The 22,534-nt window shown below is 38.6% G+C and overlaps 2 protein-coding genes across 4 annotated transcripts; one reads left to right on the plus strand and one right to left on the minus strand.

The window, feature by feature from the left end:
- Window positions 1-432: 432 nt before the first annotated feature.
- On the minus strand, window positions 433-14,782 carry LOC147331537 (protein shisa-4-like). 2 transcript variants are annotated; one of them, XM_086293956.1, is made up of 5 exons: window positions 14,423-14,782; window positions 13,619-13,745; window positions 12,918-13,081; window positions 4,757-4,948; window positions 433-2,038 (listed from the first exon to the last, which is right to left on the minus strand). In XM_086293956.1, the coding sequence occupies exons 1-5, from the start codon at window positions 14,487-14,489 to the stop codon at window positions 1,869-1,871; spliced, it is 720 nt and encodes a 239-aa protein (XP_086150082.1). In that variant the 5' UTR covers window positions 14,490-14,782; the 3' UTR covers window positions 433-1,868. The 2 variants fall into 2 exon arrangements, with proteins under 2 accessions (XP_086150082.1, XP_086150083.1); XM_086293957.1 differs by having other exon boundaries at window positions 434-2,038; window positions 12,918-13,078.
- Window positions 14,783-20,438: 5,656 nt separating this feature from the next.
- On the plus strand, window positions 20,439-21,268 carry LOC147331538 (putative uncharacterized protein MYH16). Of its 2 annotated transcripts, none has more exons than XM_086294366.1 (3): window positions 20,439-20,777; window positions 20,872-21,018; window positions 21,142-21,268. In XM_086294366.1, the coding sequence occupies exons 1-3, from the start codon at window positions 20,439-20,441 to the stop codon at window positions 21,220-21,222; spliced, it is 567 nt and encodes a 188-aa protein (XP_086150492.1). In that variant the 3' UTR covers window positions 21,223-21,268. The 2 variants fall into 2 exon arrangements, with proteins under 2 accessions (XP_086150492.1, XP_086150493.1); XM_086294367.1 differs by having other exon boundaries at window positions 20,589-20,789.
- Window positions 21,269-22,534: the final 1,266 nt, after the last annotated feature.

A 22,534-nucleotide genomic window follows, 5' to 3' on the forward strand; every position in this document is an offset into this window, starting at 1 on the left:
GTACTTGCACTTCGCTGTTCCACTTGAACGACATATTGTTGTACTAGTTAGCAATTAGCCTATAGCCTATCGTTCAGCATCGCCTCACTCAAAACGCGCGATGGGTGCTTCGACTTACGAAAATGTTCGACTCACGAAAGACCCTCGGGAACGAATTAATTTCGTAAGTCGGGGTTCCACTGTATATTCAAGCATCAGCAATAGAAAAAAAAAATCCTCAAAACCAGAAAAATACACAGGAAATATCGACAAGAAAAAGGGAGACAGCGAGAGAGCGAGAGAGAAACACTTTCCATTACCGTTTTTTTCTCTTAGAGATGCAGTGGGAGAAATGTGTGTAGTTCATGCACACATTAACATCCTAATTCATCTGCTATCATTCATGTACTGCATTATGAATAAACACACTGCAGTATGACCATCATTAATAATATTCAAGAACCAAAAACTGAGGAAAAAAGAAAACATACACTTTAATGAACATCACAATAAAGTATTTTTTCTCCACAAAATTGAAATATGACTAACCAAAAATATATAAAAAAACAAATAAACAGTATTCCTACATACACAGTTTAGACAAAAGGAAAGCATACTACAAAGTGTTTTTGGATTAAAATACTTCTTACATCAATGGTCTAAACTACAAACATGTGACCTTGCATCCCTTTCATTAACTGGCAGATGGTGTCTACAGAGAAGCGACACTGAAATGTAAGAGTCTAAACAAAGAAAGATGATGAGATTTTCACAGAACATCAAAATGTAAACTGGCACACGAGTTTGTGACTGTACTGCTGGGTCAGCAGATGCACAAGAAAAAGGTCACATCTGTAAATGATGTTCAAGTAACTTCAGTCAACAGAAAGCGGAAGTGATGGCTCTTTTTCCATAACAACAGTGAAACAACACACGAACAAACCCTCACTCGTACGGGGCACTTTAAACAATAACAACAAAAAAAAGAAATATTCGTGTTCTAATAACATTTAACAGGTTCGATGGCAGCATTTAAAAAAACTGCACGCTGCAAAACATCAAGGCTCATTTGAGTGAAGCTGTTATTAAGATAGCCGAGTAAATGTGACAACATTTTGTGACTCAAATGGATCAATAAATAGAATAAAATGCTTTAAAATATTTTTCTTTTAAGTTCCATGCATGCTTTTTGTAGGCACAAGTCTTTCTCATATTTAACACGCGTCAATCAAGTTGATGTTTAGTTCACTGAACATAAAAGACTCCTTTGGTAAACCTCGCAGTGCATTTTGGCTCAGTCCTGTTTTTAACAAAGCTGGGACTTTATGTAAAACTGAATCATTACTGGAACATCGCTAAAAGATTTAGAGAGTGTTTTAGAACAGGAAACGGAACACTCGGGAAAAGACAGAGTCAGCAAATTAACAATTCAAACTTCTCAATGTAAAACTAGTCAATTAAATCATCAAAGAAAGTCATATTTGCAGGAAATCACAATAGTTGTCTAAAGGCACTGCATTTTCCATAATAGAATTTAAATAGTGAGATAAGCCGGAAAAATTGCTTTACACAAAAGCACAAAGGAAAAAAAAAAAATCAATATCTGTTATCACTTAGCACAGTTCTGTAGAGGAAATCATAACATGGACTCAGTAACACTATCCAAGTTTAAAAGAGGGGAGACCACCAAGCTTGATATGAGCATGAAGTTACATGACACAGGTCACTGCCATATATCAGTGAAAGCAACATTAAGGCTAAACTAATATATATGTATTCCTGAAATGATAAATATTGCACTTTGTTCCCATGTAACGTGACTTACATGCGAGTACAGGGAAAAAGGCTCAAAGCACTTCCTGGGGCTGTACTGATGTCCACGATCCAGCCTAGTGTGGTGATGAAGCAAAACCTGGATTATATGCAGGCTGAGCAAGAAAGTCTGGAGTTGCAGGTGGAGCACTGGGCTTCGGCTGGGGGCACGGTGGCTGGGGGTATGCTGGCTGCCGGGGCATGAACGCAGCCTGGCCATAAGGCATCGGAGGATAGGCAGGACTGACTGGAAAGTGAAAAAAGAGCTTACATGAGACTGAACATGCAGACAGCACTAAAAAAGTAACCACAGCTGAAGTTCTGTAGCATAAGAAGAAATATTATATTAAAAAAAGTCTCTGGCAGTAATGGATGTGTTTATTTGTGTTTATTTACTGTGTATATTTTTTTCTGTATATATATATATTGTATATTTTGATGACGCAGATTCATCACCTTTACTTTAGCCAGTCGCAGTATTTTACACAACATGACTCACAGAAACAAGCTTCTGCCTCAGAGGCTAAATGAACTTCTGTAGAAATATTTTGTACATTGAAGCTCCTCCCCCCCCGAGTCAGGAGCTTCAAATTAATTAGGGCTGCCACGATTACGTTGACTATCAAAATCGTCGACGACTGATTTAATAGTCGACGCGTCGTTTGAAGCTTTGTAAGATCCCAAAAGACGCAGGAATAAGTAGTAGGGTTTAAGAGTGTAATAACGGACTGAAACAGAAGATGGCAGCACTGCATCTACAAGGATGCCAGCTGCCGTTAAACCCCGAAGAAGAAGAAGAAGAAGAAGAAGCTGTGTCCCAGAATTCATAGCGCAGCCCAGCTCAGTTTCCAACAATGGCGGCAGCTAGTTAGTTTTAATATTACTCTTATTATTCTTTCTGGGTCACAAAATAAACGTTTAGCATATTTTCAGGCGAGAATGTAGCTGTGTAAACCTCAAATATCTGCTCAGTTTATCAGGACACCACATATTTTCAAAAGCGCTCCGACGTTTTCGGAGACGTCTGTTACCCACTAGCTCGATAGCTAGCCGGGGTTACAGGCTCACTAGAGCCGTGAGAACACCGGACTCCCGGCAGATCGTTTTCAAACCCACTGCCATCTTTCGCTACTCAGGTTAAACATATACAAGTCACTTAGATAACTTCAAAATGTTATTATTTGGCTTTTTTTTAGTATTTTATTTGTTCCTGAGTAAATCGGTTTGGCTGAGCTTAAAGTTTCTCAGCCAAAAAGTTTTTACACAGCTGAATAAACATTAAGAAGACAACTGATTATCAGAAGTGTGAGATGCTCGAGAATATACTCCGGTGTCCCGTTATATTTTAGATAGCAAGGAGTTTATTAAACTTCACCGAAACAATCTGCAAATTTCATTAAAATTTAATAAACTATCATCTTGTCTTTATTTTTAGTTAGCACAGACCTTAAACACTTAAAGCTGTAAGCTAATGATAGTTATATAAGAGCAGATCAGATGCTGCTGGTGCAATAAGCTGTACGCTGTGCGTCCAATGGATGATGATCTGATTAGTCGACTAATCGCAAAAATAATCTGTGACTAGTCGACTATCAAAATAATCGTTTGTGGCAGCCCTACTATTAATATTTCCACAGATGCGCAGTTTTGGGTTTCAAAGCCTACCTTTCACCTGGTTCTGCAAACAAATATATTCTCTTTAGTTAAATACGGGCCTCTTTTCCAGGAAGCATTTACAAAAAACTAAGTTTAAAAATAAACTGAGTTGATTCACTTTGAGATAACTCTGAGTTTCCTGTTTCAGAACAGCTGATCAGATTTAGTTCAATCAACCTTGAGTATATTCACCCAGAGTTAAGCATCTGCATTAGTAAAGAAAGAAAGCCATGATCAATGGAGTTGTGGCATCACGATTCACCATGGCAACAGGTAAATAAAGAGCATGAGAAATATGAAGACCACTCAGTGCTGAGCAGGATATTGATCGTCCCTCTTTCATCATCACTTTTAATGTCTGCTGGAAAGCTGGAATCCAAATGTTGCATTTGATTTTTAAATCAATCTTTTCTAATTATTCAGCTGTAACCTGACAGGGACAAAATGTAGGAACCAGGAACTGATGATAAAAATCTACAGAAACTCATTAGACACAGTTTACTGATGGATCTGTGATATTAGTTACCCAGACAGCAACAGACTCCACCTTCAGGTCAGTTTATTAAATGAAAACCTGCCTTCACAGCAGGTTATGACCATTTTGTTGTTTGAATAATTATTCTCTAAACATTTCTTTCTTTTTTCTTTTCCTTTTTTGTGTTTCTGCCATTACTGGATAGAAATGCATAATGAGATTCTCAGAAAAAATGTTCCCCAGTTTAATCTGTTATAATCTGATTTCAGTCTTCACTGATAGATAATGGCTCTTACAGCCATAGCACTATCACATTGAACTGAAAAAAGCAAGGCAGCTTTCTGAGTCTTTAATGAATGTAAAATCACATCAGTAGAGACAAACATGTTATAAGAAAAGTCTTAGCTTTTGCAAGGAAACTGGCTGACAGTCTGAAAACATTACTGGCCAAGTTATAGACTATATAGATTTTATTCTGAGCTGATCATAAAACAGTGATGTAATTGCTGTCATCACTTATTCATGGCTGTCAAAGCTCTCACGTTAATTACACAAAATACCAAAACATCCCATAGCGTTTTAGTTTCTGTAAAAATGTACACTTCCACGCTGTGAACGCTGACAGCGACTTTATGAATAAGAAAATGACTCAGTGTGTCACACAAGTGGTTCAGGTCCAGCAGGACGGGAGGAGTCAGAGAGAAGCTCAGGGTCTGTTCCCAGTAACTAACAGAAAACAGGAGTTTCTCTCAGCTCGCAGTTAACAAACTCAGACTTGTTAGCTAAACCTGCTTCCTAGAATAGAGCTCAAGGCAAATCATAAACCACACTCACTGGCTTCCTGATAAGATGGCGGTGGTCCAACTGTGAATGACTGTCCATGGTAGGGCGGTGTGAGGATGGGCTGAGCTGGGTAGCCAGGCTGGGGTAGATGGTGGGGCATTTCCTGGTAGGATTCAGGGGGCCCAGGTGCTGCCGTTGGATGCTGAGGAGTGTTGCTGACCATTGTGACCTGGGTAGTGGCCTCTATCACAGGTGTAAGCAAATAAGTAACAAAAAGTTAGAAATGGAGAAACATGCTACATATTATCCAAAACACCTTTAATGTGTATTGTCATTTATAGGTAATATTCTAATAAAGATTCAAAAATAAATTTTTAAGGAAGGAGAAGAGCAAATGGTGCACTTTGAGTTAAGATACATAATTTATCATCCTCTCCTTAAGGTCTGCATCAAAGAAACTAAACATGATGTCGTTTGCTTATTGAATATACACAGATTTACACTTTTGAAGTTTACAGAGACTCAAAGAAACTCTTTGAGAGATTTTTATCATCGTCAGAGTGTAAACTGATCTCTGCGTAAGTACAGTGAAAATGAAAAGGCACTGCTTAGAACAGGAAAAAAGAAAACTTGTGGAAAACAAGGTGTCTTTAAACAGTGGGTGTCATCACAACCACTTCCTGTAAATGACGTGGGGTTGTCATGGAAACAATGAGTCACACAGGGTGGAGCTCTGACATTCCTGGATTTGATCCCATCATGCAGCGGCTTAAGCCAAAGATGCCACATTGTGTTCCTCACTTTATTGTAGCCTCTCTGCCAGAAGGACTTCCCCTAACGGCAAAACATTTACGAGCTGACCAAACTGACAGGAAGTCGGAAATGTAAAAATGGTTGACTGTAAATACTGACAACAGTCAGCTAAAGTACCAGTTTGCAAAATAGAAATGTGTTTATTTGACACGACAAACTGTTGGTTGAACATAATTTAATCATGTCACGCATTTCCATGTAATTACATTACGTTATGTACAGTAACCCATTCTTTATCATGTCACATGAACACATTTACACAAAACTAACAAGTAGTAATGATTTAAAAACATAAACACTATATGTACATGTTAAATGAACACATGGGATCTAACCAGCACTAAGGGGGTTAAATTAAGATTAAGACATTGTCTATTTATAAAAGTCTAGAGACTCAGAGTTAAACATTCATGTGTGAGGACAATTATGCATTTATGAGTCAAACATTAGCGATGAATAAACTTTGGAGGCCACCGAACATGCTGATATGCTCTGAACCTGAGAAGTAGATGGACCTGTGATTGTAGGTTGCACATACATCTGAGCTGTTTTTCAGCTGTTTTTGACTAACATGTTTAAAACAACAGCCTATTAATGGGGCTGGTCACAACCAAGCAACAAGAAATCCTCACAGCAACCTAAGTGTTTACTGCTCAGAGGTAGATCTGCAGATTCTTTGCACCGATCACATTTCATGTACATCGTAAAAATAACACTAGAAACTACAGGCAAGCACAGGAAAGGCACAGCCTGCTTATTTAAATAAAAAAGAAATTTTGTCCCAAGTAGAAGGGACCAAAAAAAGCAAATTCAGCAATCATTTGATGGGCAGGGGTGGAGATTAGGAATGTAGAATTATTTGAATGACATTGAAAATGCATGCTTCTCCAACAGATCGCAAAGCAAATTGAGCACTCCAAAATCCCAGCGCTACACCTTACGCGCGCCAATCACAGCTGTTCACTGCATCGTAGCCCGGAGGAGTAACACTACATCAAAGACAGGCAACAGACGGTCAAAACAAAAATCAAATGTCTGGAGCAGCAGAAAGCGAGCTTGCTTCCAAAAGCAGGTCTGCTGTTTTGGATTTAGAACAATCATGTTAACCAAGAAGAAATCATCTGCGAAGAGTGCTGTAGATTTGTGTCAGGACCACAAAGCAGCACAGCGAACTTATTCAACCACCTGAAAACACACCTGCAAGGTGAAGTAAAAAAAATGCAATTGTTGCTAAGGTTAATCACCCAACATCAACTCAGATGTACATAAAAGCGAACCTGTACAGCTCTTCGTGGTATCGCTAGAGCTCACAAAGAAGCACAATCTCATTTGGCCAAGGTAAGTAATTAAGGCTTTAGGTAATATAGCACATTTAAAAACAGAAAGTTTGCCCATAATAGCCTATAATGAAAAAAGAAGAGGGCCAAGGATTAAGCCCTGGGGCACCTCACAAGAAAATGGGGCTGAGGTGGACTTTTTCAACATTAACACTGAAAGTTCTGCGACTCTAATATGAATGAAGCCAATTCAGTGCAGCACCTTTGATGCCAACCAGGTGTTCCACATGGGAGATAAGAATATTGTGGTCAACAGTATCAAACGCTGCAGTAAGATCTAAAAGCACGAGGATGACCGAAATTCCACAATCAGTAGCTAAAAAGAAAAACACGTAAAAGTGCTGTTTCAGTGGAGTGTAGCTGTTTAAAACCAGACTGAAAAACTTCCATCATACCGTTAGTATCTATATTCAGATGGATAAAAACAATTTTTTCCAATAACTTTGAGAAGAATGGAACTTTTGAAATGAGGGGTCAGCGCCAGGTTTTTGTTAATAAAGGGTTTACAATTGCATGTTTAAAACCATCAGGAACCACACTGGAAGTAATACTGCTATTTATAATAGCAAGGACTGAGTTCCAATAGAAGGGAAAACGTCTTTAAAGAGCCATGCAGGAATAAAACATCCATGGGAATAGGGCTGCTCAATTAATCGAATTTTAATCACGATTACGATCTGGGCTTTCAACGATCATTAAAAATGACTGAGCCGATTATTAGCCCCTCCCTCATTTATCCGCGACACCTTAAAGGCCGGTCCGTGAAAATATTGTCGGGCATAAACCGGTCCGTGGCGCAAAAAAGGTTGGAGACCGCTGATTAAGAGGACCCGAGGGAAGCTCGGAAAGCTAAGCAGAAGTTATTTGGAGAGGAGAGAGTGACTGCTGTTGGTTGAAAAGAGAGGTAAAAAAACTTCAGTGGTGTTGCACACTATTTTATATTATTTTTTAAAGTCATTGTTAACCCTTTAAAGCCGGTCAGAGCAGCACGCTTCGTGTTGTGTAACTATTTTTAAATCCCTGTAGAACCTGAACCGTGTAAGCTAGCGCAATAATTTGTTTTGCATATGAAACCGGAGGAGTTGTACTTACATCTTATGCCATCAGCTTGTCCTCGGTCACGGTTTCGTTCCACATAAAGCTTTGCAAAAATTGCATAAAAAGCGCTTGCAGGAACAAAAACATAATATTCCAGAAACAGGCTTTGCCGATCCATCAGCTGTTCGTAACACTTCCCACAGTGAAATGATGCACTTGCTGTTTTCTTTGCAAATTTGCATCATAGGATTGTTTTTTGTTTTTCCTGCAGTATATAAAAACTGTATCTCCAAAATAAAACTATGAAGACACTCAAAATAAATTTCCTGTTGTTGTAAACTAGTTTTTGCAACTTTATTGTATTTAAAGTTTTGAGGGATAAACCTCTTAAATTTCTCCAAGTAGAAATATATGTAAACAAAACAAAAGCGATTTTCAATTTTTTTTGTAGTTTATTTGCACTTTTTTGCAATTTATGTAATTACTATGGACTTAATGCATACATATTATTAAAATATGGGCTATAACAGTTGTATTGATGTATAGCAACTTGAAATGCTCCCACAAATGGCACTACAGCATGTAAAAAAAATAATATAAGCTCTGGTGGACTTGGTTCTATAGTACCCGTTGCCTACTGGTGGTGGTCAGAGGGCCCGGTGGCGCCAGTGTCAGGCAGCCTCGCCTCTGTCAGTGCGCCCCAGGGTGGCTGTGGCTACAATGTAGCTTGCCATCACCAGTGTGTGAATGTGTGTGTGAATGGGTGGATGACTGGATATGTAAAGCGCTTTGGGGTCCTTAGGGACTAGTAAAGCGCTATATAAATACAGGCCATTTACCATTTACCATTTAGGTCTTAAAGGGTTAAATAAATATCGTCAAATAATCGTGATCTCAATTTCAGTGAAAATAATCGTGATTATCATTTTTGCCATAATCGAGCAGCCCTACATGGGAATAACCTTTCCAAAGTGCCAATGCGGGCACTATATGCAAAGCATCCAAGGGGAAAGAGATTAAGCTCTAAGATCGGTTGAGTACTTTGCTATGAGTTTCCATCACGCAGATGCCAAGAATGGAGTGAAAGAATTTATATTTTACTTTTAGGAAATGAATAAATATCTTATTTGTCTGCAATTAAGTTTTATTTAAGAAGAATATAGCACAATGGGGAAAGCAGGGCTGTGTTGATGTAATTTTGCATTAAGTTTTTGTACAATTTTCTTTAAACTGACGTAATTTTTTTGCTCAAAGAGAGGCACTGAATTTAAATGAATGATGAGTAACAGCTTTATTACGGCACACATATTTGCAAAGTAGCAGGATCACAGCATGACATGCACATGAAATCTGTGTTATGTGATGTCTCTAAATTTATTATGAATATTTTAAGGCCTAATTTAGTTTATATTGACTAATCGTGATAATAGTAATCCTAAGATTGGGCAAAATGATAAGGATTAGCATTTTGGCTATAATTGTGCAGCCTTAGGGGTTTTGCAATTTCATTACTGTCAAGAATTGACAAAGTGATGAAAACACAAGGCTTCCTTGCACAGTACATGGTATTCAAATTCCTACTGAAAATAACAACTGTAAAAAAACAAACAAAATTCCCGTTCATTATTAAAATCTATAAAATCTTAGTCTGCATTTTATCCAGCATTACATAATCCTTATTGCTATTAGCATTATTGCTACTATTATTGCTCCTCGTAAATATCGGCTGACTGGGGATAATAGAATCATTACAGCTAGAGCTGGGCGATATGAGATTTTTTCATATCACGATATGTTTTTTTCATTTCAGGCGATAACGATATCTATCACGATATAAGCCAAATAACTATATTTGTAAGATTTAAATGTGCCGTTGCTCACAAGTAAAATGTGAAATAATCAGCAGCTTGTTTTTATTTAAATATTTATTTCCCATAATAAGTTCAACAGGGTAGATGTACTTAAGGAACATGAGACTTTTTCAGATAAATAAAGGCAAATATTGCAAACTACACAAAAGGCAGCCGCTAAAGCGTTTAAGTTTCAAAATAGAACAAACGAAACAGACTAAATTGTCAATTCCACTTAGAAACAAAATATTAATTCTAAAAATAAATCTTAGTTTGTTTTACAGAAGAACAGACAAAACTGACTAACTTTTGTCAATATCAAATAAACTGAGAACTAAAAGGAAATTCTCAATCTCTCCTTGTTGTATAGCTGAGCTTTTCAAACAGTTTTAACAGTTACTTTAGTCTGACAAAAGCCGAATGATGAATTAGCGCTTCCAGTCAGAGACTGAGGCTACGTCCACACGTACACGGGTATTTTTGAAAACGGAGATTTTCCGTTTTCGTTTTAAAAAATAATCCCGTCCACACATAAAGGCAGAAATGAAGGAAAACGCTGCTATGAACATGCCAAAGCAGCAGGTGGCGCTAGATTCCTAACCGTGCAGAAATGTTGGCCAATCAGAAGTCTAGAAGCCTCGGTGGGAAAAAGTAAACAAAGCTGCGGCATAGAAGCAGAACCGAGTCGTATGTGTGGACGGACAGTAACTGTGTGTATATGTAAGCATTTAAACACTGCAGAGAGAAGAATTAACAGTATTGTAGAAATTCATTTCACCGAAACAATAACGTGGCGCACAGTGTGACGCATGCACCAGTTTATTGTATTTCCAGACTTGCTTTCGGCACAATTTACAGTGCACGCTACTCTGTTTTTTGTCAGACTTGAAATAGCCGAAATACCTTCACACTACGGAACTTCTATGGCTCTTCCGTTCGACAATCTCTCCGGCATTGGAACCATCATCTGTTTTCTCTTCGGTCACGCTCGGTTGATTTTTCTAGTCGGCACACTCATTTCCTCCATTACGCGCTGGCTCCATTACCCGCTGGCTGCTTCCCAAACAAACACACGTGCGGCTTGGCACTTGTGCTGTATGTAACAAGTCACGCGACGTGACGCTGCGGCTGTGATTGGTTCGGCTCTGCGCTACTTAATTTGGATCGGCTGACCTTTTTTTTTTTTTTTTTTTTTTTTTTAAGAGGACAAGAGCGGCGAGGTCTATCGCGATAGCTTAATTTCTCTATCGAGTAAAAGTTATATCGCGATACATATCGTTATCGTTCTATCGCCCAGCTCTAATTACAGCTATGCTGTGTCTAACAGGTTTGAAATATTGACAATGATTCTCTGGCTACAGAGACAATACTCAGTAGGATCAGTTAACTGCTGGCTCTGATCTTTTCATGTCATTTGAGAAAAAAACAAAAAACAAAATAAAGATGCTAGAGTTCAAAGCCCCACACAGCTGTTTCTGAGCGCCTTAAAGTTGGTATTTGAAAAATTGATACGGCTGAGCTCAAGGAATTTAAAGCACTCAGAGTAAGCAGAAGCAAAAATCAAGTAAAGACATGACCCCAAAAATCACACCAGCATCAAACTTAGGCACAAACTCTAAACACCAATTATCGCTGATGACGTGTTGACTCATTGCCCTGTGGCATATACGCTCACCAAGAACACCAATGGAAGGCAAAAGAATAGAATAGAATAGAATTCAACTTTATTGTCATTGCACATGCACAGGTACAGGGCAACGAAATGCAGTTGCATCCATCCAGAAGTGCTTTAGTGATATAGATATATTACAATATATATTAGCAATAATATAGATATGTGAGTATATTACAGAAATGGGTCTATTATGGTATGTTATAATGTACACGGTATGAAGTATGTTGTGAATATTCTATAACTATAAGTATGTACAGGCTGTAGTGAGTAACCTAATCCTAATCAAACACCAATGAGGAGCTGAAAAGTTTACAAAGCCTCCAATACTGCAGTGATTCTGAAACATTAGGTCAGGGGAGGCTCTGTATCTCAGTTGTTTTGTTTCTTGTCAGACCAAACTGCTGAGGTAATAAAAGTCATGTGGTAGGTGAGCCAACAGTCTACAAACGAGGCCCTCATGGTCTCAGACAAATGCTCCAACTCACCAGTCAATCACTGCAATGTATGAGAAATCACCCAAATGTCAGACTCACACTAATACTGTAGGTCCTTGTTCACATGAAGTGTTCCAAGTACTTCATTCATTTGACTGAGCCGGGCACTTTAGGTTTTTGCATATTGCATCACACAGGCAGGAGGTGAAATCCAGCATCACTAATCTTTTTCAGTGTTTGACATGTTTTGTCCTGCAAGGCTCCGACTTACTGTGAATATGGCTCTATTCAGAGGAACTCAGCCGTCTTTTCTAGTTGACTAACAGGTTTGTTCTAGAAGACGGATACGTTTCACAGGTTTCAGCAGCTGAGTTACTGAAGACTAGAATGAGAAGTTTTGCCGACAAGAAGCAGAGATTTGTTTAAATAATCATTGACTCGTCAACTAATCGAAGGAATTAAGATTAGTCGAGTATGAAAATAATCGTTAGTTGCAGCCCTACCAGTGAGTAAAGATAATCACATTATTGTCTTTGTGGACTTTTTCATCTCTGATAAAAGACATCGAGAAGAAGAAAAAAAAAGAAAGTCAACAGCTACTGATGAACGTTTAATTCGCATTTTCATAGGGTTTTATCTTTTAGCCACTATAGAAACAAATGAGGTGCCTTAAACTCCGTCATGCCACAGTGCCTACTCTTAAGTTTAAGGCATCAATGCATGAAAATTGTGTTTTGAGAGCTTGAAATATTCTGTAAATGCCAAAAGGCACAAAACAACAGCCTTCAGATCCATATCTAAAGCCTTGACTATACTTTGTGTCCGCTGAGGTTTGAGTAAAGTAAAATCCGTCATCAGAGAAAGCGTGTGAGAATCTGTTCATGTATCTGTAACTGCCAATATTTTTTGACTGCAATAACTTTACATTACAATGCACCAACTGTAGTAAATGTAAAGGTGCCTTCCAGAAGTTTCACACGAATGACGAAAGTTGTCTTTGCTCACAACAGAGTACAGTCAAAAAAGCATCACCCAAATTAAAGTACTAGTTCTAGTAATACTTACCACGTTTGTTGCACAGCTTGTACAGGCAGCAGCTGGGGCAGACGCAGCAGCAGAAGATGAGGAATACAAAGGGGATGATGCTCATGCCAACAATGAGAATGAGTAATGTTTTGTTGTTGAAAGCAGTTAACTGATCCTGAAAATTTTTTTCAGGATCTTTGCTGCTGAAAAAGAAGCAAAGTAGGGATTATGCCCAAAACAAAATAGGAAAAAAACAAAAATAAAACAAAGTATTACAGCTAGGCTACGGTCTGTTTACTGTTGATTTTCAAAACTTCCAACTATGCAACAACTCCTCATGCTATAGTTGTGTCTGCTACGTTTTTTGCAACACTGACTGAAAAACAGGTGTAGGTGTGTTATCTTCCAACAACCAGCACACAGCATGCAAAAGCCCTTTTTCTACCCAGATACCCTGTCAGTCCTCCAGCGAGTAAGCAAAGCAGCACACTGATGAATGTTATGTGAATGAAGGCCTTCGTTTCAGTCTAGTGCACTTTGGCTTTATGCTGATGGCCGTGCGCAGGAAGACATTGTGTCCTGTTTTTTAACAGCTTAAATGTGGCCTTAAACACATTTATACTGGGAGAAAAGAGAGACTTAAAAAGAAATCACTTTCTAAAATAGGAAATTGTTCATTTTACACAAACTAGCTAAATGCAGGTTTTTTTGTGGATTGCAGATTGAAAATGAAAACATACCACTCTTCTTCATCAAAGCGTTTTGACGGATCTAAACAACAATATCTGCTGTTGCAGTCCCCACAGCAAAAGCCTCTATGGCATTCCTGGGCTTCCTTACCACTGTAGGCCAGGCAGTCGTCCCCTGCTGTAACAGAGCAGACCGAGAAAATCAGAGAGGGGCAGCAAAAGTTAGCTCATTTCAGGTCAATCAATTAGTTATTAAAATTAACTTTTCAGCACTGCAACATTTTGACTTTTAGGGAATTGGTGATTCACTGTCACTGTAGCTCTTGAAAGTGTACTACGCTGTACAGAGGTGATGTTTTCACACACTTATCTATGCTCAGCCCTGAGTTTGAAACCCTGCTGCTTCCACTTGGTGGTCACTCTGAAGGATGTAGTTTGTACTGCTGCTAAATGATCGTTCACGCGTTTCTTGTTAATTAGCGGGCAGCTCGAGTGACCAGAATATAGTGGATAAAAACTATAACCTAAAACATGTGAAAATAGCCACTGACACTGACTGATTGTATATTATTTTTAAATGACTTTCATTTCTTTTTTTATGGGTCTGTAACAAACTAATCCTACAGTGTTATTAAAAGGTTTAAAACACAAGCTGTAACTTAAAAAAAAACAAAAGAAAACATGTCTTGATGAGTTTTATGGCCTTTCATAAAAATGAAAAGTTTTCGGATAATTAGACGCTACGTCACTGACTTCGCCCTAAACGTGGTCTGAAGTAACGTCACAGACTGCTTGATGGTCAGCGGCTACAAGAAAACACAGCGGCCGTTTAAGGATGAACATAATTAAACTTACCGGATACACAAGGGGACAGGATCACAAACAGAGCCAACACGGCAGCAGAACACAGGCCTGACGCCATGTCCGTGTGTAAAACTTTCCCGGATTCACTCACGGACCCGGGAATCTTCCCCGACAGTTACTCTGCTCCGCACGGACTGCTGCACAGATCGTCTATACACGAAGCCGCCTCACTCAGGTCGTGTTCCAGCCCACTGACACACTTATTCCACGGACTGTGCAGAATCACGGGTCTGTAAACACATCATTACACACGGTTACGAGCTGCGAACAAAAAGTCTTTTAAGAAATTGTTAACAGAAATGTTTAAAGAGACGAGGCTGCAGACACGAGCGGAAGTTATTCTTCCCTCTTGTCGTCTTTTTCCGGTGAGTTATTGAGCAGATGAAAAAAATACTTTTTCCCTCTTTTTTTACAATTTATACTAATGTAAAAATTATTGCGTATTTTATTTATTCGGGTATCCGAATAGTAATATTACCCAGTGCTAACTAGCTTGAATACCAGTGAATTATTTTACACTATCTTATTACTATGCATTTTAAAAAGTAGTTTACAGACTTGTAATTCGCAATATTTCAGAAATATTGTACATTTAACTCTTTGCTGTTTCTGACAAACCACCACAGTGAAATGCATTTTTACCTAACAGTTAAATCATAAGACATTACATTTTGGACAAGCTGTTTTTAAAATTTAATATTTTGCCTGTAGTCGTATTTTTATAGTACAGTGTAAATGTTTTGAGCCACTTGTCATTTCATTATGTTGGGGAAATGGGTGTAGTGATGTTTTTGGAAAAAGTGCTTACACATGTGCAAGTATACAGTATATAAGGCAAAAATAATGTCTGTATAATTCTAACTATTCTTCAGTACAGCCTAAAATAAGGCAGCTTTCATGTAAAGCTCTGCAGGCTTTTTGAAGGACATTCAAAGCTTTTATTTGCATGTTGGTGCTTTTTGTTCTGTTCTCAGTCAAGATGGTCCCATACTGCTCCCACACTGCTAACCAGGAATGCTTTTACTGCCTTGACAGTGTACCTGCCATCATTGTCATACTACATAATGAAAATACTGCCAATGAGACACCTGAATATTGTGTTTTGTCTCAAAATGTGTTTTTTCTGCACTTGTTATTCCGTCAGTTTGACACGATCCCCTGCACCACCTGCTGAAATGCAGCCCAAAGCATGAAAGAGCCTCCACCATGTTTTACAGATGTGTTTTACATTCACTGTTGTACCTCTCTCCTGACATCCTGCATACATACTGACAATTTTAAATTTGGATTCAGCACTCCACAAAACCTGTTGCCACTGACTTTCTGTCCGGTTTTATGTGTGATGAACATAACTCGGACTCTTTGCCCACATTTCCCTTCCTTAAAAATGGCTTCTTGACAGCCACCTTTCCACTGGGACCATATTTAATGAGGCAATAGCTTAGTCTCTAATGGTGTTGTGCTTTCATTGAGACAGAATATTAACCAAACAAATCCAGAAAAAAGTATGCATCACATAAAACTTAAAAATGAATCTGCAAGTCACTGAGTGAAATAAATAAGATCCCCAAGCAAAACATGACTTAGTGCTTTGTGGAGAAACGCCTGTGTGCAGTACAGGGGTTGGACATTTCTTACAGTTGGCAGGCTAAGTGCAGATGGAACAGAGGAACACTTTAAACGGCTCAAATAACTCAGTATGAGTCACAATGTCTCAAATGTAGCCATGGCTACATCCATTTGCAGTGAATAATGTATAGATCAACGGTTTCACATGGCTGTTTACAAGTCATGTTTAGACAACGATGTTGATGTTTGTTATATTCGATGGCTGGTATTCAAGGCCGTGGCGACGAGCAATGGCTTCCTTTCTCCAACTGTTGCACATGGTCACATGTAGAATGAGAAGCAGCAGCTATTGCCACCATTCTTAGCCAGTAGGTGGATGAGTGACTGTTTTGTCTTTTGTGTTTTTGTTTAAATGGTTTACTAGGCTTTTATTATGCAGTAGCTGTTACTGCATAACTGCATGTCATGTCAACAACATAAACTACTTGTAGATGTTACTGATTATTGCTTTTGTAGCCAACTGTAGAGTCCACCTATCATTTATCAATCTTCCTTAACTATCTTGGTTGTCTTTAATAGCTTGTCGTTTAACTTCTATGTAACAGACTCTTGTTGACTCTACGACGGGACTATTCTAACTACTTTGAGGCTCAAGACCTCTCTCTTGCTCCTATTGAAAAAGGTGGGTCACTTTGGCCAATGTTACCTTAGCAATGGAGTCCAACGTCACCAAATACCTGCCTCCCGGCACAACACAGACTCCAAGACAAACTCCATATAAAGACAAGAAAACAAACACCGATGTGGCTTCGGACAGAGACAATACTGTGACGCAAGCAAGCCTCGAGGCGTGGCACACGTTTTACATAGAGAGGCTTTCTTTGTGTTAGCTGCTTCAAGAAAACATAAAACCCTGAGTAGAAATAACAGGTGCTGGATGAAAAGGAGGTGTTTGACACCTTTCACTCTTTACAAAATGGAATAACTGAATGTGTTCTACTTCAGTCATATCAAATGAACATGTAGTTAGAAATTTGTAAAGAACATAAAAAACTAGATAAACAAATGAATGAAAACACTGGTGGCTCCAAACAAAACAAGAGAGAAATCCTGTAGACTCTTAATTTTCTGAATGTATATATAAATAAATGTTTTGGGTTTTTTTTATTTCAGCCGCTCGTTTAACTCTCTGAACATTTCAACTTTAACATTACTCGCTGTATTCAGGCCACTGATTGGTGCTTTACAATAGTTTCATGAAGGAAATCTCTTTAGTTTGTTGCCAGATCAAAGTGAAATTATTTGACTGAATATTTGTGTTGATAAAAAGACACAGTACTGATAAATCGTTCTGTTTACTGTAATTCCAGTTATGTAAATCAGTCCTGGCAGTATGCAAATTCCTGTAACTATGCAACGCATTTTGTACTGATGTAACTTAACCACATGAGTTAGTTTTATGGTTTCAGTCAGGTGTGACTCAAAAGTATAAGCATTAACCGTTTTTTCATTTAGTATCATGCTTAGAGCTGCTGTGAAAATGTGATTTCAACCTAAACTCTGAGCAAAACTTGCTCTGGATCAGGTTATGTGTTCAGTGCAGACTGAACAGCACTTTAAGTTCACAAAGCCGCTCAATGTTTAAAAGAAAAATATTTATTTGTATTAGAGTTATGTTGGATGATAAAATAAATCAATGTAACAACAAAAAATAAACTGAAAGTTTAATTTCCACGAGATAACCTAAATGCATTGTGTCATGTGTAGCTTTAGCTTTGAGCAGCAAAATAGTTAATAGTGAAGATTTTAAAGTTCCAGTGCAGTGAGACTTAATTGTTGTGTAACTTAATTGTTACACCTTGTAAAGCAGCAACGCTGATCATTTCGGGGGCGATTCTAGGATCAGAGCTTTAGGGGTGCTGAGCACCCAGAGAGCTGCCCAGCCAGCTAAGATACACTTTACTCATCCTGCATCCTCCCTGTCCTCATCGTCTGTTGTCTTCGTCTCCGTTATCAGTCATCATAATTTTACCATCTCTGTGCAAGTCTGCAAATTTCTTTATTAAATCATAAGATTCTTAAATTCATCAATCTCTATGTGCCTGGGTCCTCATCACAAAACATGACATCACTGTTTTGTACATTTTAACAATTTAATCCCCACATTTGTGAAAGAAAAGCAAAACACTTTTTTGAAAAGTCTGTAACAAAACCATCAAATCTGATAAAGGTTATTTAAATGCTGCTAAAGAAGAATGGATTCTGAATGGAATGGAAAAACATTTCCTAACCTTAATTACTGGGGAAGAATAATGAACGATGCTCATAGTGAGTAAAAAGTAAACTGAGTTCATTTTTTGGACAGAGATTCACTTTTAATGTGTTTGTATAATATAATGCAGACACATAAAAAACACTCCCAAAAAAGAATAAATTATTACAAATAAATTATTACAACATATTAATAAAAACTATAAAAATGGAGGCACCTTTGCCTGTGGTAGCATGTATACAATGTATGAAAAAATCTTTACTGCAGATACTAATTTTGTGTTGTAAGATTTATGAGTTTCATGCTTTCATAGTGGTCCTTAGGAGAGCTTAACATTTTTATCAGGTGGTACACACTGTAAAAGGTTTGAGAAACACTGATAAGTGTCTGTGTGCTTTTGGAAAACATTTAAAGCTGCAGTACAGAATCTTTGAAACAAGCTTAAAACATTTTTAGAATATAAACAGAGCATCTGCTTCTCTTTACAGCTCCTCACTCCACCAGGGCTGTTTGGCTCTTTCTGTGTGCAAATGTGATGTACGTACTGCAGCAGTCATACAGACAACTGGATGGTCCAAAAGTTGGCCTACCTATTACTGGCTGAGGTTTTAGAAGAGTTGTGGCTGAACCACATAAAAATATAACATTAATTTTAATCTCCCCAATCAATGATAATGTTATGTTGGAATGTTGTTAAAGAGGATAAAAATGTTTCAACCCAGTTTGTTTTGCAGATTCTGTACAGCAGCTTTAATATAGGGAGAACACAACTTCCAGATTGTGTGAGTAAAATCAGGTTTTTTCTCTTTGTCAGTTTAACAGTTTCTGTTGTGCCTGTCACTGTTCCCTGTCTGTTTTCTTACCTGGTTCTTCCTGACCTTGTACTTTCTCCTCACATTCCCTCTTTCCTCTCTCCCTCTTTGGACTGACAATCATACACAAATAGATTGTATTCAATTAGATGAAAAATTAAATTAATATAAAAAAAAATACTATTAAGATCACTAACAAAAAGTCCTCTCTCAGTGTACTTTCAACCAAAAGGCAAATAACCAAACCACACGAACATCTAATGAAAGATAAATATTGAAACACTGATCCAACATTATTCTTGATTGACGGATCATTTGATTTTACACTTTTACCTGAATGTGGCTCCTTTTTTCTGAAAAAACTTCCTCATATCCATTATGAACCTGGCTGTCTCTGTACACACACACACAACAGGAGTTATAAGGTTAATGGGCATTCAGTCAGTCAGCTAGTTAGTATCCATTTCAAACAGGGTGGTAACAACAGTAGGCTACGGACAATTTTATGTTTTAGATTTTAAATAAGCTATATAAATTTCAATAGGAGCAACAGAAAGGTCAAATGTTGCTGATTTTACTACAGAGCAGGACAGATTGTAGGGTAGCAACATCGTTGGAAAACACGTTTTCAACACTGCAGGTTACCTGGTGTAATGTTTTTCAGCTAAAAAGAAAAATGGTCTGACTCCTACCAACTATATAAAGAGTAACTGAAGGTTAAATGCAGCTAACATGTCCTGTTTTAAGCCAGGCACTAACACCTCCGCTGCGTCTCAGCCACCATCGCTCTGGCAGCAAGAGCGCTAGAGCCAGAGCAGGGGAGAGACGAGCTGGAACAAACCACTTTGGGAGGGGGGAGGGGGGGTTATCTATACTTTTGTTGTTAAAGTGTTACGTCTCAACCAAGTACTGTGTGCTTTTATATTTTTAGTAGTGTGTCACACGAACAGCAAATATTGTCAACAAAGTAAGAAATCTTTGGGGGTGCTGAAGCACCCCCAAAAATGGGCTGAAATCGCCCCTGGATCATTTTATTAAATATGAAAGAATTTCGACCGTTTTTACCTCTCAGTGATGCCGCAGTGTTCCTTTGACTTCGGGACCTGAAGCAGACGAAGGTTTGAACCCAGATTACTCCACGAGGCTCCTGACTACGGTAGCCATAATGTTATGTGCACCGTGTAGCACATAAAATCGGTTCGAGGTCAATAAGCACAACCAGAATTCATACATAAGGCGCACCGGATTATAAGGCGAAAATAAAAGGATTTTGAGTGCGCCTTATGGTCTGAAAATTACAGTACAAATATCCTGTCACATTTGATCTCTGTGAGGTCAGAGGTCAAATTTACAAATGAATACAACCAAAGTTGTCTGGCCTGCAGCACATTTCTGCTTTTATGGAACTTTTGACAAACAGCAAATTGTAACAGAGTGTGTCTTCACTAAACACTCAGTGGATAAATATGACGCCTTCCTGCACACAATAGTAGATACTCTTTGCATGCAGGTGAAGGAGCTGGAGCTGGACTCTGAACAAAAGCGGCACGCTGAGACAGTGAAGACGCTGCGGAAGAACGAGCGTCGGCTGAAGGAACTGCTGTTCCAGTCGGAGGAGGACCAGAAGAACCAGCAGAGGATGCAGGAGCTGGTGGAGAGGCTGCAAAACAAGATGAAGGCCTACAAGAGACAAGTAGAGGAGGCCGTACATCACCTCATCCTCTTACTCTGAACACGTTTCCAAGCATGGTGTTTGTGGGCTTTAACTCACACTGCTGTCACTTCAGGAGGAACAAGCTAACATGAACCTGGCAAAGTACAGGAAGACCGTGCACGAGCTGGATGATGCCGAAGAGAGGGCGGACATTGCTGAATCAGCGCTCACCAAGATTAGGACCAAGAACAGAGGAAGCTTCGGCAAGGGATACTCCTCCGTAAGTATTCTCTGGAACAGTATATTATCAGGTGTATTACGCGGTTTATTAAATAATAACTCCATGTTAGCCTCTTCTACTAAGTACTTGTTCTGACTCTAAGGCCTGTGTCTGTTCTAACAGGGTTACAGCACTCCCAGGCCGAGTCCGGTCACCCAGTTCAGTGGGCTCGGAAGGCGGAGGAGAGAAGATCCTCAACGATGACGAGGAGTCAGTCAGCTCCCTCATCCCAGCCTATCTCAACTCCCTCAAGAAGCTCATGATTGATTAGGAGCATGGCTTCAATTTCACCATCATCCCCCAGAAGTGAAGCATGGTACAGTATGAAGTTTGAAACATCCAAAAGGTTCCATGGGTGGAACCTGACTTTTTTTTGTGTATGCTGTACATTCCTGTTGAGTTTTCTACAATGTACTTGTGGCTTCCTCTCTGAGTGAAAGCTCATAGCCCTGACACATTCCAGCTTTATATCCCCTTTTTATCCATTTATACTGTAACATTTGTATGTAAAAACTAATAAATGTATTTCTAAGTGTTCCAGATTTCCAAATATCTAAAGAACAATCCTCAGGCTGATTCTCAGTCTGGAACACACCATTTTATATGAGATATTGTATTTGTTTAATACATAAAAAGCCAGACAAGACAAAGCATCAATAGTTACAAAATAAAGCTGGCACCCAGAAACTGCAGTTCCTCTAATGGCCACACGAGGCTGTTCAAAAAGCAAGTCAATCCACTACAGACTTCCAAATCAAAATGTGCAACTTTACTGTACTGACATATATACGGGGTGGCTGAGGCTATTCCAGATATTTGTGCTTTAGCAGATATCCTTCTCTTTCTGTAAACATGCAGAGTTTATGGATGCAGCTTGTGGATGGGGCTATGTGAAAAAGTAACTGCCCCTCAAACATAGTAACTGGTTTGAGGGGCAGTTACTTGGGATGGAGCGTTTTTCATACATTTCCAGGAAGGATGTTGTTCCTCTTAGTAAATAAGCTCATTATTTAAAATCTGCATTTTGTATTTATTCCGGCTCTCTTTTTCCGATGTGACCATCAGGAAACTACTGTTGGCAAGGCAAGGCAAGTTTATTTGTATAGCACAATTCAACAATGAGGTGATTCAAAGTGCTTTACAGAGACATTAGAAACAAAAACAAATAAAAAGCATGTAGTCAATGTAGTCAAGATTTCCTACATTTAAGCAAATGCATGACAACCTTTAAGATAAATAAGGTTCAAACTGGCTGCAGTATTTATTAAACCATACATGCGAGAGGCTACAGGGAAGTTTTTGAGTCCGTACATAAGTGGTGACTTAAATACAAAGCACTTTTTTTCATGATTAGTTTTTGCCTTATAAATGACTTCAGTCACTATCATAAAGTGCTGCTGGGGTGCTGTCAGCACATGGAGTAGTTTAGGCCATTAATGTCAGTGTATTTTCAGATTTCAAATGTATCTGTCTGAACTTTTCACTGACTAAACCTGTAACAAGACCTGACCAAATA

Source organism: Aulonocara sp. 'chitande type north' Nkhata Bay, linkage group LG5, assembly GCF_057382095.1.
Source record: "Aulonocara sp. 'chitande type north' Nkhata Bay isolate Kocher_YH1m ecotype deep benthic linkage group LG5, A_spYH_male_GT1.1, whole genome shotgun sequence".
NCBI lineage: Eukaryota > Metazoa > Chordata > Actinopteri > Cichliformes > Cichlidae > Aulonocara > Aulonocara sp. 'chitande type north' Nkhata Bay.

Bases quoted from the DNA above. Each gene is read 5' to 3' on its own strand.
- LOC147331537 (XM_086293956.1), bottom strand. From the start codon at position 14,489: ATGGCGTCAGGCCTGTGTTCTGCTGCCGTGTTGGCTCTGTTTGTGATC. The intron at 13,746-14,422 runs GTAAGTTTAATT...GCTCTGTTACAG, and splicing joins CCTGTCCCCTTGTGTATCCG to CAGGGGACGACTGCCTGGCC. The intron at 4,949-12,917 runs GTAAGTATTACT...CACCTGTGATAG, and splicing joins CAAGCTGTGCAACAAACGTG to AGGCCACTACCCAGGTCACA.
- LOC147331538 (XM_086294366.1), top strand. From the start codon at position 20,439: ATGAATACAACCAAAGTTGTCTGGCCTGCAGCACATTTCTGCTTTTAT. The intron at 20,778-20,871 runs GTAGAGGAGGCC...CTGTCACTTCAG, and splicing joins TGAAGGCCTACAAGAGACAA to GAGGAACAAGCTAACATGAA. The intron at 21,019-21,141 runs GTAAGTATTCTC...CTGTTCTAACAG, and splicing joins TCGGCAAGGGATACTCCTCC to GGTTACAGCACTCCCAGGCC.